General features: G+C 40.2%; 1 protein-coding gene across 1 annotated transcript in view; it reads left to right on the top strand.

The window, feature by feature from the left end:
• Ltn1 (listerin E3 ubiquitin protein ligase 1) overlaps positions 1–15863 on the top strand; it is a 53772-nt gene that overhangs the window by 19762 nt on the left and 18147 nt on the right. The window contains exons 11-21 of the mRNA XM_021184683.1: positions 130–171; positions 2733–2922; positions 3424–3663; positions 4821–4974; positions 5803–5947; positions 6358–6544; positions 9459–9618; positions 11120–11224; positions 12890–13032; positions 14615–14750; positions 14916–15066. Of these exons, the coding sequence (XP_021040342.1) occupies positions 130–171; positions 2733–2922; positions 3424–3663; positions 4821–4974; positions 5803–5947; positions 6358–6544; positions 9459–9618; positions 11120–11224; positions 12890–13032; positions 14615–14750; positions 14916–15066 (1653 nt within the window). The remainder of the gene's footprint in view (positions 1–129; positions 172–2732; positions 2923–3423; positions 3664–4820; positions 4975–5802; positions 5948–6357; positions 6545–9458; positions 9619–11119; positions 11225–12889; positions 13033–14614; positions 14751–14915; positions 15067–15863) is intronic.

Below are 15863 nucleotides of genomic sequence, written 5' to 3'. Positions count from 1 at the left end.
GAACTCAGGAATCCGCCTGCCTCTGCCTCCCGAGTGCTGGGATTAAAGGCGTGCGCCACCACACCGGGCTTCAGTCATGTTTTTAAAGCTGTATATTTGTCCTTAACTCTCCAACTTTGTCTGTTTCAGGAGGACCTGAAGTGGAGTTCTCTTCTTCAGGTCATTGAGAAGGTATTTTAGCCCCCCTCTCCCCTTTCCCTTTCTTTCTTTTTCAATTTATGTATGTGCATATAGAAATTAAAACCACAGTCCTAGTCTCATGCTGGCTGTGGTCAGGTGTCCGATGGAGTGCATCCTAACAGCTGTAAATTCTAATGAGAGACCCACTGGAGAGGCCGGGTGGGGTTTTAGCTCATGATACACCATTGTGCTGTATTCTAAAGGGGGCTCTAAGGTTTATTCTGCTCTTCATGGTCTGTAGGAGTTAAGCAGATGACTCTAGACTTGACTGCACACATCTGGAAATGCTTTTTTCCTATGTGGAGGGCTGTGCAGGATGTGAGAATGTCTCAGCCCTGTGCTGTTTGCCACTTGATTACATAAGAAAACTGATAATAAAGGAACCGATGAAATCAAAGGATGCAATTCAGAAAAATCTAAAAAGACTTTGGTATTTTTTTTTCTAGTAATGATTTAGATGGCATAGCTAACTTTCCAACTGTAGGTGTTTCTGATGAACTACTTAAAACGCCTCCTCTTAGAGCATATTTTACTGAATTTATGTTTTTCTTTATTTAAAGTGGTATTGAAAAATCTAAAACACAATTAGCTATCCTAAGAGTTTCTTTCTGTGTTTTCCTCTTTGCTGTGCTGGGGATTGAACCCAGAGCCTCTGACATGCTTAGCAAGCATTCTGTCCCTGAGCTATGCTCCAATCCCATGGTGTTTCTATGTAGAGTTCAGGGATGATGAAGTGTAGTCACATTATTGTTTAATTTCCCCAAAACTACATCATGGTTGTTAGTGTAGCTCAAAGGTAGAGCACTTGCCAGGTGTGTTGAGGTCCCAGGTTTGATTTGTAACAGTACAAAAAAAAAAGAAAAATTAAATATACAAAAACCCCTTTCAATTATGTTCATATAATTCTCAGTTTTGCCAGTTAGTTTACCTTTTACAAAATGTAAGTGCAGACTATGTTTCAACTGTTTACTGAGAATTACAGCTTCCAGGCACACGTTACTTTTGTTTAGTATTCTGTAAGCAAGCTACTTGAATAGCTAGTTAGCTGCTTGATGATAGGCCTTGGATCAGAACAGGGAGAGTCAATAATTTAGTAAGAGTCAGCTGATACATACTCAGTGGGTAATGGTGCTTGCTGAGCCTGTGACCTGAGTTTGATTCTAGGGACTCACGTGGTTGAAGGAAAGAACCAATCTCCATACCTGTGCCATAGGTTGTGTGTCCACACACATAAAATAAGTGAATCTTGCACATGCAAGCATTCACGAATGCACACACACACACACACACACACACACGCTACAAATGTAATTTTTTAGAACTAAGAAAAGAATAAATCTATATCCACCCACTCGACATGAGCTGTATCTGCCTGGTCATCTAGGTGCTTGTGTCTGTTTAGAAGAAAGTCTTCCTGAGATGTGTTTATACGATTCCAGTTCTCTGGGCTCCTGGGACTTCTGACTGTCCTGACCTCTTACAGCTGCATAGAGTCTTTCACTAGCTGCACTAATGCACTGTGACTCTAACATTGTCACTAGCCACGCTAACACACTGTGACTCTAACATTTGTGTCTCACTAACTTGAGAGACAGTTTACTCAGAAATGTGTTTTCTCTATGGGAGGGAAATCTGAAGATTAAACCTGTTGGTTTATAAATTAGGAAGTGGACCCAGGTTGGTTGAGAGACTTGTCAAAGATCATAAGGCTAGCTTAATGATAAGGCTTAGATTGAAATGTTAGCTCTGATTGTCTATAAATCTTTAATATAAAAGTTAAGCAGTTTTTAGTCACTACCCAATGTGCACTTGGGTTTTCTTTTTTTCCAGGCTTTGAAATGAACCAAGTTGCAAATCCTTTCTCCTCAGCCTTTAAAGCAAAGGAAGCCTGGGAACGTGGATCAGCGTGGTTTTGGGGGTGGATTTACAAGTTTTTTTCTCTTACTTCCCTACTCAACAAAAATAAAGGCGTTACCCTTAGATACTCTGTTTCAGAGACTCCGGGGAAGTAAACCCCATTGTTAATATCGAATTTTAGAAAAATCAATGAGCAAAAGTATACCATTAAGAGGCCATTTATAAACTGTCTTCAGAGTTCATTCATTGTTCATTGAACATAGCTTCAGGGTTGGTAGCAGATATCAAAGAAGTTTAAAACAGTGTCTGCTGACAAGAAGCTCAAGGTCTTATTGCAAAGACAAGGCACACACACAGATGAAACATTTATATAATAATACTTTCCAGTCCCTGCTTTAGAAAGTCAGAGAGAAGTGGTTGGCTTGGGCAGAGAGAAGAAAGTTAGTCTTGGGCTAGAATGGATGGGGAGACTTTGAAAAACACATGGCATTTGTATGGATTTGATATGTGGGGATCTGTGTGGTTGGGGTAATGTAACCAAGCTGGGGAGTGATTGTCACCACGGTTACTGGGGACAGGAAGACAGCATGGGGGAAGAGCGGGGACCACGGGATGGAGGGAGCCAGTAGGGTCGGCACACTATTCTAGACACATCTTTTGATGTTGCTTTTAATCTTTAATTTTATGGTTTTTAGGCATGTTCTAGTTCAGATAAACATGCTTTAGTAACTCCTTGGCTAAAAGGCAGTATTCTTGGAGAGAAATTGGTTGCCTTGGCACACTGTCTTTGTGGTAAGGACTTGGAATCCACAACATCTTCTGAATCCCACTCATCAGAACAGTGGAGTCTGCTCAGACTGGCGTTATCCCAGCATGTCAAAAACGGTAGGGATACAACTTCAGCTTCAGAGCGGGGCTGATAGATAATGCTTTCCACCTCCTGGGGGGTTCCATCCTTTTAATTTGAATGTTGGTGGTGGAGAGAAGAGATGTTTTCTCAAATACAGTACATTTGTTATAAATACAGTGTTTGTTACATGATATGACTCAAGATGTGTAATGTTATTCATTTTGATTGAAAATTCTTTGAATAAAGCATCTCACTCTTGGATCATGCTTGGATTCTGCAGCCCTGCTGAGCTTTACTTTCACATTTATTTAGAGTGCAGATTGACTTCTTAAATATTTCTTGTTGTTTTATATATATATATATATATATATATATTTATATATATATATATACACACATATGTGTGTGTGTGTGTATGTAATGGTTTTAAAAAGCAAATACAGAACATCAGAAAAAAATGACTGCTAGCCTAGCCCAGTAAAAGATATTTTCAAAATACATTGTTAATGCTCTTTACATGTTTTTTTTTTTTGCAGATTACTTGATTGGAGAAGTATACGTTGGAAGAATTATTGTTAAACTTCATGAAACTTTATCTAAAACAAAGGATTTATCAGAAGCGGCAAACAGTGACTCTTCAGTGTCTTTTGTCTGTGATGTGGTCAATAGCTTCTTCAGTTCAGCAGGAGGAGGCTTGCTAATGCCACCATCTGAAGACTTGTTATTAACCCTCTTTCAGTTATGCGCTCAGAGCAAAGAACGGACACACTTGCCAGGTAATAGCCTGCTGCTCAGGTATTCTCCAGGGAGTCTCCGCTCTGACCTCGTGAGTGTGAGTGCTCAGGCTTAGTACTGGAACCGTAATGAGTTTGTTAGCTTACAGAAGTTTGAGGAGGTAGCACTGTCATATTCCTATCTCTAAACACCCAGCTGACAACAATTGCATAGATGATAGTTCTAAAGCGCATGTTTGATATCAAGGAAAGAGTTTGCAAGGAGCCGTACTAGATGATTTAGAGTCTTAGCCTTTTCACTCAGTAGCACTAATGGGGGACTTCATTTCTTTTAAAATTACACTTGTTTTCTGTGGGCATTTGTTGTTCACTGAACTGCGTGGAAGTCAGAGGACAACATGTAGGGTTGGTTCTCTCCTTCTAGCACTTGGGTGTCAGGGATGGATCAGGTACAAAGGCTTAGGGCCCCCAGAGAGATTTGCTTGCCTCTTCTTTCTAGTGCTGGGATGAGAGGTGTGCACCGCTGTGTGTGCTGTACCTCATTTCTCAATGACGCTAGTTTCTTATTTATAAAGGGATAAGAATACGATCACTGAATCTTTGATTATAAAATGTATTAAGGCTTGACTATGAAAAATGAAATTGAAATTGCCTTGTAAGGACTAAGTTTTTGCTCTCTGTATTCAAATTTCTCTGAGAAAGGGACAGAAAAACAAAGAAATGTTGATGAGATTGGGCATGGTGGTGTGCGCCTTCAATCCCAGCACTCAGGAGGCTCAGACTGGAGAGTCTATGAGGCTGAGGCTAAACTATTTCACATAGTGAGGTCCAGGCCAGCCAGGCCAGCGGGGCTACCCAGGGAGACCCTGTCACAAAAATAAAAACTACAAATACCATTTCTTTAATACTAACTTTTCTGTTGGAAAAGGTTGTCTGTCAAAGGACCCCTGCTTTTGCTTAGGAAGTTCAGGAAAGGGAAAATAGCTACCTTATCATTCTACAGTATTATTCTATAGGCTAGCTTGAATTATTCTGTGAATATGACAGTTAATTTCTTTTGGTAATGAGTTTAATTTTGTATTTTGTTTTAAAATAACATTTTAAAGATCTTAGATCTATAGCAAATTTGTTTGCAATGTCTTATACTGAGAAGAGTCTATAGTGAGATTACAAATTATCGCTAACACCTTGATTTTTAGATTTTCTGATCTGTAAACTGAAGAATACTTTGCTTTCGGGTGTAAATGTATTGGTCCATCAAAGTGCAAGTACCTATGAGCAGAGTACCTTCCTACGTTTGTCTGTTCTGTGGCTGAAGGACCAGGTTCAGGCTTCAGCTTTGGATAACACGAGGTAACATTTTGTGCACAGTTACAGGGTTTCCCTTATATACTGTTTCCTTCTGGCTGTGGGAGTGCATGCCATACTCCCAGCCTTCAGACAGATCACAAATCACAGGCCGTTCTGGACTGTATAGTGAGAATTCAGTCTTTTTTTGTTTGTTTGTTTGTTTTCGAGACAGGGTTTCTCTGTGTAGCCCTGGCTGTCCTGGAACTCACTCTGTAGACCAGGCTGGCCTCGAAATCAGAAATCCGCCTGCTTCTGCCTCCCAAGTGCTGGGATTAAAGGCGTGTGCCACCACTGTCCGGCAGAATTCAGTCTTAAAAAGGAAAAAATGTTCATGATTAGTGAGTTCCAATCTGTTTAAGACATTTATAAAACTAGACTGTCCAGATTTTTTTTTTTAATTTGTTTTAACATTATTCCTTTAAGTTGATAACAGAGCAGTTATTTTCCTGCTAAGCTATCTGTAGTCAGTAGCCAGTAGCATGGTTGTGACATTATTCTGTGTTAAATATTTCAGATTGTTAACTCTGCATGTATTGTCCTTGGGGTTGGGTAGAATAATTGTCCTCTTACCACTCAGGAAGGTGGTTGTTTTCAGGCACTCTGTATCTGAAAACTGTCATCCACACCACCTGGGATAGAAGCATCGCCCAGGTCCCCATCATAAATGCGACACTGAGTCCCAGATTTGAGTCTCTGTGTCTGAGGACGGATCACTCCTTTCTCTCTGACTTTCTGTGCTAGTGTGCTATTTCTCTCATTGGATGTTTAATGTGTACTAGCTTGTGGAATTGCTTGTACCCTAACTACAGCCCTTCTTTTCATTGTTTTTAGTCTTCAGGTCCTCTTGTCTGCTGCTGGCGATTTGCTGGGTACTCTCGTAGAGAGTGAGGACACTTCTCTTCTTGGAGTTTATATTGGAAGTGTGATGCCCAGTGACAGCGAGTGGGAAAAGATGAGGCAGGCTCTTCCTGTTCAGGTGTGTCTACCACTGCAGCGCGCAGCTCATCCTGGATTTCTAGTCTATTGAGGCTTCAGTCTTTTTATTCTGGAGTAGAAAAAAAAACAATGAAAAGGATTTCTTGCATTGCTCTGAACATTAATAACAGTTGTTATTAATGAAAATAAGCCTTTGCTACTGGTGTCAGCCTCATGTAAAGAGGAAGAAGGTCTGGTTCTCCTCGGGAATCCTGAAGTGAGCATGGTGTTGACTGATACAAAGCAAGCTTCTGAGCTACCTCACTTTTACATAAACTGCATGTTCTAGTAGCCTCATATGAACAAAAGAAACTGGATGAATGTAGTAAACAAGAATTGGAAATCTATAAATAATAAGCAATTTAGACTATCGAATGAATTTTCATACAGTTGAGTGTGTTCTATTTACAGTGGTTACACAGACCTCTTTTAGAGGGAAGGCTGAGTTTAAATTATGAATGCTTCAAGACAGATTTTAAGGAACAAGACACGAAGACTCTTCCCAACCATCTGTGTACTTCATCGTTATTGAGCAAAATGATCTTAGTTGCGCAGAAAAAGAAAGCAGTCCTAGACGGTGACGTCCTTGAGAAAATAAGTAAGTGTCTGCGAGTCACAGGTAGGCACTCTGTGATCTTCTTCCGTGCTCAGCATGACTCGCTTTAAATTTTATTTAAGCCAGTTATTTTAGTGAAGCTGGCGTAACATCCTGGATGTAAGGAGATCCTGGGTCATGTGCCCTTAAGAAAGTAGGTGTGATGTCAGGATTCTGAAATTTCTCTTGTGTGTTGAACACACATGGCTGTCATTATTTTACTAGCAAGTAAGGACTCAAATATTGAAACTCAAGATTTAGAACTTAAGCACGTTTCTCCTTTCATAGCATTGTAGGTGTGCCCTGTACACAGTAGGATTCAAGATAAAAACTTACATACACTTGAAAGAACACGTGCTCTGTGAAAGGAAGGTGAAACTTCATTTGGCTATCGAATGCCACATTTAATGTACATTGCTATCTCTGTCCAAACATAAGGCTAGACTTTGATGATGAGTTCTTGTGTTAAGCTGGTGCATTATTTTAATCTATTTGTGTATGTGCGGGTGCTCCCGGAAGCCACAAGACCATTTCACACAGCCTTTGAAGCTAGTGTCACAGGCAGTTTTCAGTGGGTTGACATGGCTTCTGGGAACTGAACCCAGGCCTTAGTGGAGGTGCAGCAATAGCTTTTAACTAGTGAGCCATTTCTCTTGCTCCTTTGCCCACTTCTTTTTTTCTTTCTTTTTTTTTGAGACAAAAATCTCAGCTTCCCTTAACCTACCTAGTATGGAAATATTTAATCATTGTCATTTTTCTCTCTTGGTTGATTGATATTTTTTGAGATGGGGTCTCAGTGTATAGTCGTAGCTGGTCTGTAGACCAGGCTGGACTCATACTCAGAAAGATGATGGACTTGCCTCTGTCCCAGATTGCTGGGATTACAGGATTGAGCTACTATTTCTAGATAAGCGATAGCTCTCAGCTAAAGGCTGTAATTGTTCTTGCTGTTCAATCAGTGTTTGTTAAGGTAGGATTAGATTTCAAGACTCCTGACTCCATGACCCACATGCGATTTTATAAAAGTTTTGGCTATCTCTGTGCTACAAAGCTGTGATTGTGAAGTTTGTCCTAGACTCGGTCCTTTTATCCTAACAGCCCTAAGAGATTTAATGCAGATCACTCTGTTACTGGGATACACGCTTCCTTTTTGTTTGTTGCTTTGAGACAGGGTCTTATTAAATACCCTGGCTGGCCTCACAGAGATCTTCCTGTGTTCGCCACAAGCGCTGAGATCAAAGGTGTGCGCCACCACATTCCCACGTTTACTTTTGTAGTTTACATTGCATCCTGTTTTTGCCCAATTGGCATGAAGCTCCTGTCTAAGGTCTTGGAACCTCTTAGGCTTTATTTTTTTTTTCCTGTGTTTTTGTTTTTTAAGATTTGTTTTTAGTTTTTCTTCTTTTTTTAATTTTTTAATTTATTTTTTAATTTTTTTATTTTTCGAGACAGGGTTTCTCTGTGTAGCCCTGGCTGTCTTGGAACTCACTTTGTAGACCAGGCTGGCCTCAAACTCAGAAATCCGCCTGCCTCTGTCTCCCGAGTGCTGGGATTAAAAACGTGTGCCATCACCACCCGGCTTGTTTTTATTTTTAAGTATGTGTGTGGGTATGGGTAGGTACATGTGAATGCACATGTCCTCAGGTCAAAGAACTTGGAGTTACAGCTATAGGTTGTGGCTGTGAGCTATCTGGCATGGGTGCTAGGAACTAAACATGGCAAGTGATCTTAACTGCTGAACTATCGCTCTGCCCTTACTTTTTTGTTTTGTTTTGTTTTGTGGCTTTTTTTTTTTTTTTTTTTTTTTTTTTTTTTTTTTTTTTTGTAGACTATCCTGACCTTGAACTCACTGAGATCTGCCTGCCTCTTCCTCCTGAGTGTCAGGATTGAAGGTGTGTGCTATCTCCACTCTTGGCCCAGTTTCTTTTACCTTTTATAACTTGCCAGGTGCACTACAGTAATAGCTAGAACTTTCTTCAATGTCTAGTAAATTAGGGCTCTGTTCGGATGAGGGGTGGTATTTGTTTTGATATGGGGCCTCACTGAATTACCATATTGGTCTCTAACTTCTCTCACTCCAGCCTCTCTGGTGCCTGGGACTATAGTTACATGGCACCACACCCCAGGGTTAGGATTAGGGTTAGTGTACTGGTTTATGACAAATAACTGTTGTCACTTTCACTCTTTTGTTGTTGTTGTTGTTATTGTTTTTATGGTGAGCACAGCTGTTAGAATTGGGTAGACAGGTAAAAGTGCTCTAAGGGCTAGCCACCATGTCTTCTACTACAAGTACCCGATGGAAGTAGCAGGTAGTTAGCAAAATGTCATCACACTCAGCAGTCACAGCATCCAGAGAGTAAACAGAAGGCAACATCTTCAAATTACGTTTACAAATATCCAGCAGACATCAGCTGGGGAAACCCAACTGCAGCGTGAGTTGAGTTCCTGTTTAGCCTTGATCAGAACAGTGTCGCCCCAATAAGGCCTGCATAGCAAAGAATGATGGCATCAAATAACACCATCAAAGCAGGCATGGAATGTCATCTATCCGTGTAGCCACTATCAACTCAAGAAGAGACCCAGTGGGAGCCTTGTCTTGGTCCCCTCTCTCCATGGATGAGCAACTAGCGTTCTTTTCCCATTGCAGGCGTTTTTAGGGTGTGGGATAAACAATAATTACATTGTGGAGACAGCTTTCTCCTTGTTCACTGCCATGTTCTCAGTGCCCTCAGCTGCTTACCGACTTTCTCCTTGGTACAGAGGTAGGAAGCTAGCTTGTCCCTTGACAAGTTTTGGAGGAGACAAGGGAGAGCCTGAAACTTAGCTTTCCACAAGCTTAGATAGCACAAGACAGTTGCATCAGCTTTGGGTCCTGTAAAGTGTGTGCCTTTGACAACTGGCTGTGTTCATCTGTTAGTTGCAGAGCTTCTATATTCACTGCAGTGGTGTGAAGAACTCGACAATCCGCCATCTTTCCTAAGTGGATTTTGTGGAATCCTTCAAAAAATGAATATAACTTACAGCAACTTATCTGTACTTGGTGAGACTTCTAGCCTCTTGCAGCTGTTATTTGACAGGTAAGATGCCCTATCAATTTATTTTTCAATTGGCTTTCCCTTCTATAAGATGTAAACCTAGTTTGTGCTTTTGTTTCAATGTGCTTTTGTTTCAATCAGAGCATTGATCTAAAGAGCGTTGAGCCCTTTTAATAGTGTCTTAGTTTGGGTTTTATTGCTGTGAAGAGACATTATGACTAAGATAGCTCTTACAAAGGAAGACATTTAATCAGGACGGCTTACAGTTTGTCCACTATCCTCATGATGAGAAGCATGACAACATGCAGGCAGACAAGGAGCTGAGAAGGAGCTGGGAATTCTACACCTTGATCCAAAGCCAGCAGAAGGCGACTTTAGCATACTGGGCATAACTTGAGCATGAGACCTTAAAGCCCCGCCTCCACAGGGACTCACTTCCTCTAACAAGGCCACACCTCCTCTAACAAGGCCACACCTCCTAATAGTGCCACTCCCTGTGGGCCAAGTATTCAAACACATGAGTCTATGGTGGCTGAAGACATTGTTTTAATTTGTTACATGCGATTGATCTTCCCATTACTTTCAAATTAAATTTAATTGTATTTTAATTGCACCTGTAATATTGTAGCTATGAGTTTCTCTTCCTCAGATGAAGAAAATGGATTATGAAAATAGTTCTTGTAGCATTATGGTAGTTAGATGTTGAATGACATTTTATTTTATTTTATTTTATTATTTTATTTTATTTTATTTTATTTTATTTTATTTTTCGAGACAGGGTTTCTCTTTGTAGCCCTGGCTGTCCTGGAACTCACTCTGTAGACCAGGCTGGCCTTGAACTCAGAAATCTGCCTGCCTCTGCCTCCCAAGTGCTGGGATTAAAGGCGTGTGCCACCACGCCCAGCGAATGACATTTATTTTGTTTTAGTTTACCAGTATTCTGAATATGCTTTACAGTATGGGGGTAGCAGACTTCCTCCGGAACACCTGTCCATACTAACATAGCTTGCTGGTCATAGGGATGCAGAAGGAAGATAGAGGCAGGCAGGTCTCTGTGAGTTAGAGCCAGTTTGGTCTGCATGGCAAGATCCAGGTAGCCAAGTCTATATAGTGGGACCTGGCCTCAGAAGAGAAAAGCCAACTCCAGATACTCACAGCTCCCTCTGCATTTCATAGTGCTGCTTTGTCCTTCACTGAGACTCAGTTATTCTCTGTGAGACAGCCCTTCCCAGATGTGGCTTCTGGTCTTCAAGTTAGATGTTTAAGGGCCTCTCTCTCCTATTGGCTCTTGAGGCACTTTGCTATTACCTGGGAGTGAGAGCTCAGTTCCAGTTGTGAAGAACTATCTAAACTCCCTGTCCTTGGGATAATTAGTGGCAGTTGAGTTTGAAGTTTTGAATGACTTAGTGATCCAGATTTATTTAATTTTATAGAAGGAATCCAGGTAATCAGTGTTTTAAAATCTTTACAATTTTCAGAATGATTGATCCAATCTCTATCTGTGTAGCTGTATTTAACATTCATGTTTTGCTTCTTTTTTTAGATCTAGAAAAAATGGCACACTTTGGTCTCTTATTATCGCTAAGTTGATCCTTTCCCGAAGTATTTCATCTGATGAAGTGAAACCATACTATAAAAGAAAGGAAAGGTATCCTTAGTTATGTTTCCACTCTGCAGTTTAGTAGTAGAGTGGGTTACTCTGGCCATCTGTGGTTAGTGCATCCAAAAAGCAAGGTTTGGGAATGAGGGGATTGCATTAAGGAAATGAGAATTAAAGACTGACAGACTTGGGCTGGAGAGATGGCTCAGTGGCTAAAGAGCACTGACTGCTCTTCCAGAGGTTCTGAGTTCAAATCCCAGCAACCACATGTGGCTCACAACCATCTGTAATGAGATCTGGTGTCCTCTTCTGGTGTGTCTACAGACAGTTTCAGTGTACTTATATATAATAAATAAATAAATCTTAAAAAAAAAAAGGACTGACAGAACTGACAGACTTGAATGGCTTTGATTGGAGACATGTTTGTTGTGTTATGAGACAGGGTCTCAATATGCTGCCCTGGTCCACCTGGGTACACCAGTCTGCCTGCCTTAACTGCTCCAGTGCTGGAACTAACAGGGGTTTTTTTGTTGTTGCTTTCAGTTCCCAGCACCCAGGTGATGGCTCACAACCTTATGTAACCCTAGATCCAGAGGATCCCACACCCACTTTGGGTCTCTGAAGGCACCAGTCATGCAAAATACCAGTCCACATAAAATAAATCTTCCAATAGGAAAACTTACCACCTTATATGTTGCATGGAAGTGGAAAAAAAATGCTCCTCTTTTTTTCCTTTGTTAATTGCTCCCTTTTTGGCCTCCTTTCTGTGGCTTCCTGGTCTTACAACCTCCACTTTTCCCCCCAGACTCATTTAACTCTTTTATGTGTTTGCCTGCAAGGATGTATGTGCGCCACATGGGTGTCTGGTGCCCATGGAGTCCAGAAGAGGGCGTTGGATCTCTTGGAACTAAGGTTACAGCCATGTGGGTGCTGGGAACTGAATTGGGGTCTTCTGTATGAGCTCTGAACCACTATGCCATCTCTGTAGCGCCCCTCTTTTCTTAAGTTAAGGACCACTGTGTGAAAGTGCCTGCCAGAGTACAGGAAATGTGTAAGACAAGCAGACTGTGGCTATGCAGGGAAGCTCAGCTTTCCCATTAGTGCTTGGCTGAGGCTTACCAACAAGCACTTTGAATTTCTGACTTACCTAGAATGCTGTGTGGGCTAACTAGATTTCAGTTTCTTAAATCTTATTTAAAAAATAAGCAATTTTATTTGAGGTAGATTGATTCACTTATAGGAAGTAATAAAAGAAACAAACAAAACAAAATAAACCTTACTGCTCTGTATGCCCTGTTTTACTCATTGGTACCACTCTGCATAGTACATTTTGGGTTCTTACTTGTTTAGTTTTTTTGATGTTATACATTGATCCCATGGCTTTGTGAATACTGCACAAACACATTCCACTATTAGGCTGTTTGCAGTCCAGCCCACTTGTATAACAGTTAAAGATAAAAACCATCAGACCCTAGAAAAATGATAAATTTTCATCTTAAAAATGAGAAATAAGCAGCAAAGATAAAGAGCATCAAAATAAAAATAAAAAATAAAAATGTTGAATTAGCAGCTATCAGTCTGTTGGTTCTTTTTTTTCTGGACAAGTATTTATGCATTGAACTTATTTTTCTTTTGAATAGTCTGAATAACATCATTTTGTGAAATAGTTGTGCACATAGAATAACTATAAATAATGTTTTCTCTCTTTAACAGTTTCTTCCCTCTAACAGAAGGCAATTTGCATACCATTCAAAGTCTCTGTCCATTTTTGTCTAAAGAAGAAAAGAAGGAATTTAGTGCTCAGTGTATACCCGCTTTTTTGGGTTGGACTAAAGAAGACCTTTGCAGTATTAATGGTAAGTCACTGGGCAACATTCTACATTTTAACTGTTTCTTGAGATTAGAGGAGGATTTCTTAGTATTAAATACAGAGGTGCAAGTGGCCAAGTGCCCTTGGGCTCATTCCTTCCCACCTTGTAGCTCTGTTACCCGTCAGGTTGATGGTTGTTACGATGAGTTCCTGCGAGGTGAGGACATTTGAACAGAAGTGCTGGAGCCTTGGGAGAGAATCTATATCCAGAACTGCTCATAATCGTTCTCTTCACCTATGGCAGTTCGTCATGTGCTACTGGGGAATCTAGGGCCTTCTGCGAGCTAGGCAAGCACTCTCCCACTGAGCAGCTATCTCCTTAATCTTCCACCTGTCTAGCTTGTTAAAGCTATGCCTCATTTCTCCCTAGTCAACCAACGATTGAACTTATAAAGGTAAAAGAATAGTTTTGTGGTAATTTAAAGTTTTTGAACTCTGCACTATGCTGGTTCATGTGTTTATTGATTTAATAAGCATCTCCATGCAGTTCCTGTTGTAGAGAAAACAGACAGAAGTCATGTTACGTCCTGTTGTAATTGATTGTAGCAGAGCATTGTGTACTGCTATGGAAATGGCAGAAAGGAGGGAGTTTCCAGTGTTGCCCAGCATCAGTGCTAATTTCCCAAGAAGAAATCCCTTAAGTGTGATGTTGAATGTCCATGTTTGAGCATGTATGTGGATCACAATGTACATGTTTGAGCATGTATACAGATTGGCATGTACATATTTGAGTGTGAATGTGGTTTGCAAAGAGCATTCCTGGAGCCCAGAATGAGTGCAGATAGTTCACTTTAGCTGACATTTAAGGTAAGAGTTGGGAGCAAAGGATGTTAGATAATAAGAAAATGAGTTTCGAAATGGTAGGGTCCTCTAGGAGTGAAGTTAGTGAGCTTGGTGTAACCTCACTCACATAAGCCATTTTTAAAGTTATTCACTTGGGCACTGCTCAAGAAAGATTTTGGCTTTGTGTTTTTATGGTAGTATAGTTTAAAATGCTTTAAAATTTTCATTTTGTATTTTACTTTATGAAGTTCGAACATCTTGTAATATAAAAGCTTACCAGAAAGCATATATGCCTTTTGAGTGAGTGTATTAATTTTATAATTCTACATGTTCTATTTCCTACTTTATTTAACATTTTACTCTATAGCTGTGTCTTTGTTGTTTGTTTTTGAAAGTTAAGTACCAGGCTTCTGTATACAAAGGTAGAATAGGCTCGTGTGAAGTCCATTTCTTGCTCTGTGGGCATGGAGACACAGCTCTGCCCATAGCGCTGAGGCGCTCATCTGCTGACTCTTTAGGAAAGTACCTTTGAAATAGATGTGCTTATTTTTGTTAATTTACTTATGGACACAGTCTTGTGCGTAGTCCAGTCTAGTCTGGATACCAGCATCCTCCTGCCTCCACCTCTGAAGTGCTGGGATTGCAGGAGCACACACCACACCAAGCTCAAGCTGCTTTAGAAGAGTTAGCATCGTGTGTCTTACATGTTTAGTTTTCCAGCGCAGACTTCTGTTTTTAGACGGTGTTTAAAATGGACTTTCCTTTTCGCTCTGATTTTCCTTTAGGAGCCTTTGGACATCTTGCCATTTTCAATTCTTGTCTGCAAACCAGAAGTATAGACGACAAACAGCTATTGCATGGCATATTAAAAATTATAACAAGCTGGAGGAAACAGCATGAAGATATTTTTCTTTTTAGTTGGTAGGTAGTACTTTATTCCCATATTAAAATGTGGGCCCAGATTCTGTATTTTATACTTAGTTTTTTTGAGGTAGCACAATTTTAGTAGATATATAAGGCATCATTTATGCATACCTGGTTTAAAATGGAATATTCTCTAATGGAATTTCTTTGCCTTTATCACAGTAATCTGTCGGAAGCAAGTCCAGAGGTCCTGGGTTTAAACATAGAGATCATGCGGTTCCTTTCCTTGTTTCTCAAGCACTGCGCGTACCCGCTCCCACTGGCAGAGAGTGAATGGGACTTCATCATGTGCTCCATGCTGGCTTGGTTGGAGGTAAAGTAGCCCGATGTGTCGTCCCCGTGTTGGGCCTTTGCACATTCTGTATCTCTGACCTTTGACTCTGGCTTTAAATCGTCACTAGTTCTTGGTAGAGAAAACATATAAAATACTTTGTTTACAAAACAACAAAAACATTAAAATACTTAGTAGTTGTTCCTGCACCAGGTATTGCTGGATAGACCAAGAAAAGAATGGTGGTTTCATGAGTCTGGGCATCAGATCTCCAAATTGCATTTCAAATCTTGTGTTAACTCGTTTTAATTTAGTATTTACAACACAGCCTTTTCAGGTTAGATTTCATCATGGCAAGGTTTTGGGTTTTGTCTTTTGGAGTATAATTATTTCTAAAGCACACTGCATAGTATGACCAAAGTAATTTACGAAAGATAAAGATATTGAGCAGGGAATTAGTGTTCTTTCATGAACCAAAGCAACTAGAAAAATAGTAACTTATGAAGTAGGTCTGAGACAGACAGCAAAGTCAGTCGGGGTTGATGTGGTCCAAGTCTGCTTTTGCCTGGTTACCCGCCCGCTGTGTGAGTTAGCATTTTAGCTACCATCTCTTCCCGATTTTATTTATTTTGAGATAACTTAATGTTCAACCTGTAGAGCTCTGAACCATGCGTATTGTATTGGTAAATGCAAATATTATTTTCTTCCATACTTTATAAATTTAAAAAGTTCATTTCAAAATAAATTATTCATTGATAATTGTTAAATTCCTGGTAATTTTAAAAGTTGTTTGATGTAAACAGACATGATTTTTTCCTGAACTATGGACTTCAACAGCC

This window comes from Mus caroli, chromosome 16 (assembly GCF_900094665.2).
Source record: "Mus caroli chromosome 16, CAROLI_EIJ_v1.1, whole genome shotgun sequence".
Lineage (NCBI taxonomy): Eukaryota > Metazoa > Chordata > Mammalia > Rodentia > Muridae > Mus > Mus caroli.
The sequence above is the reverse complement of the archived record's forward strand: the minus strand, read 5'-3'. Positions and strand labels throughout refer to the sequence as shown.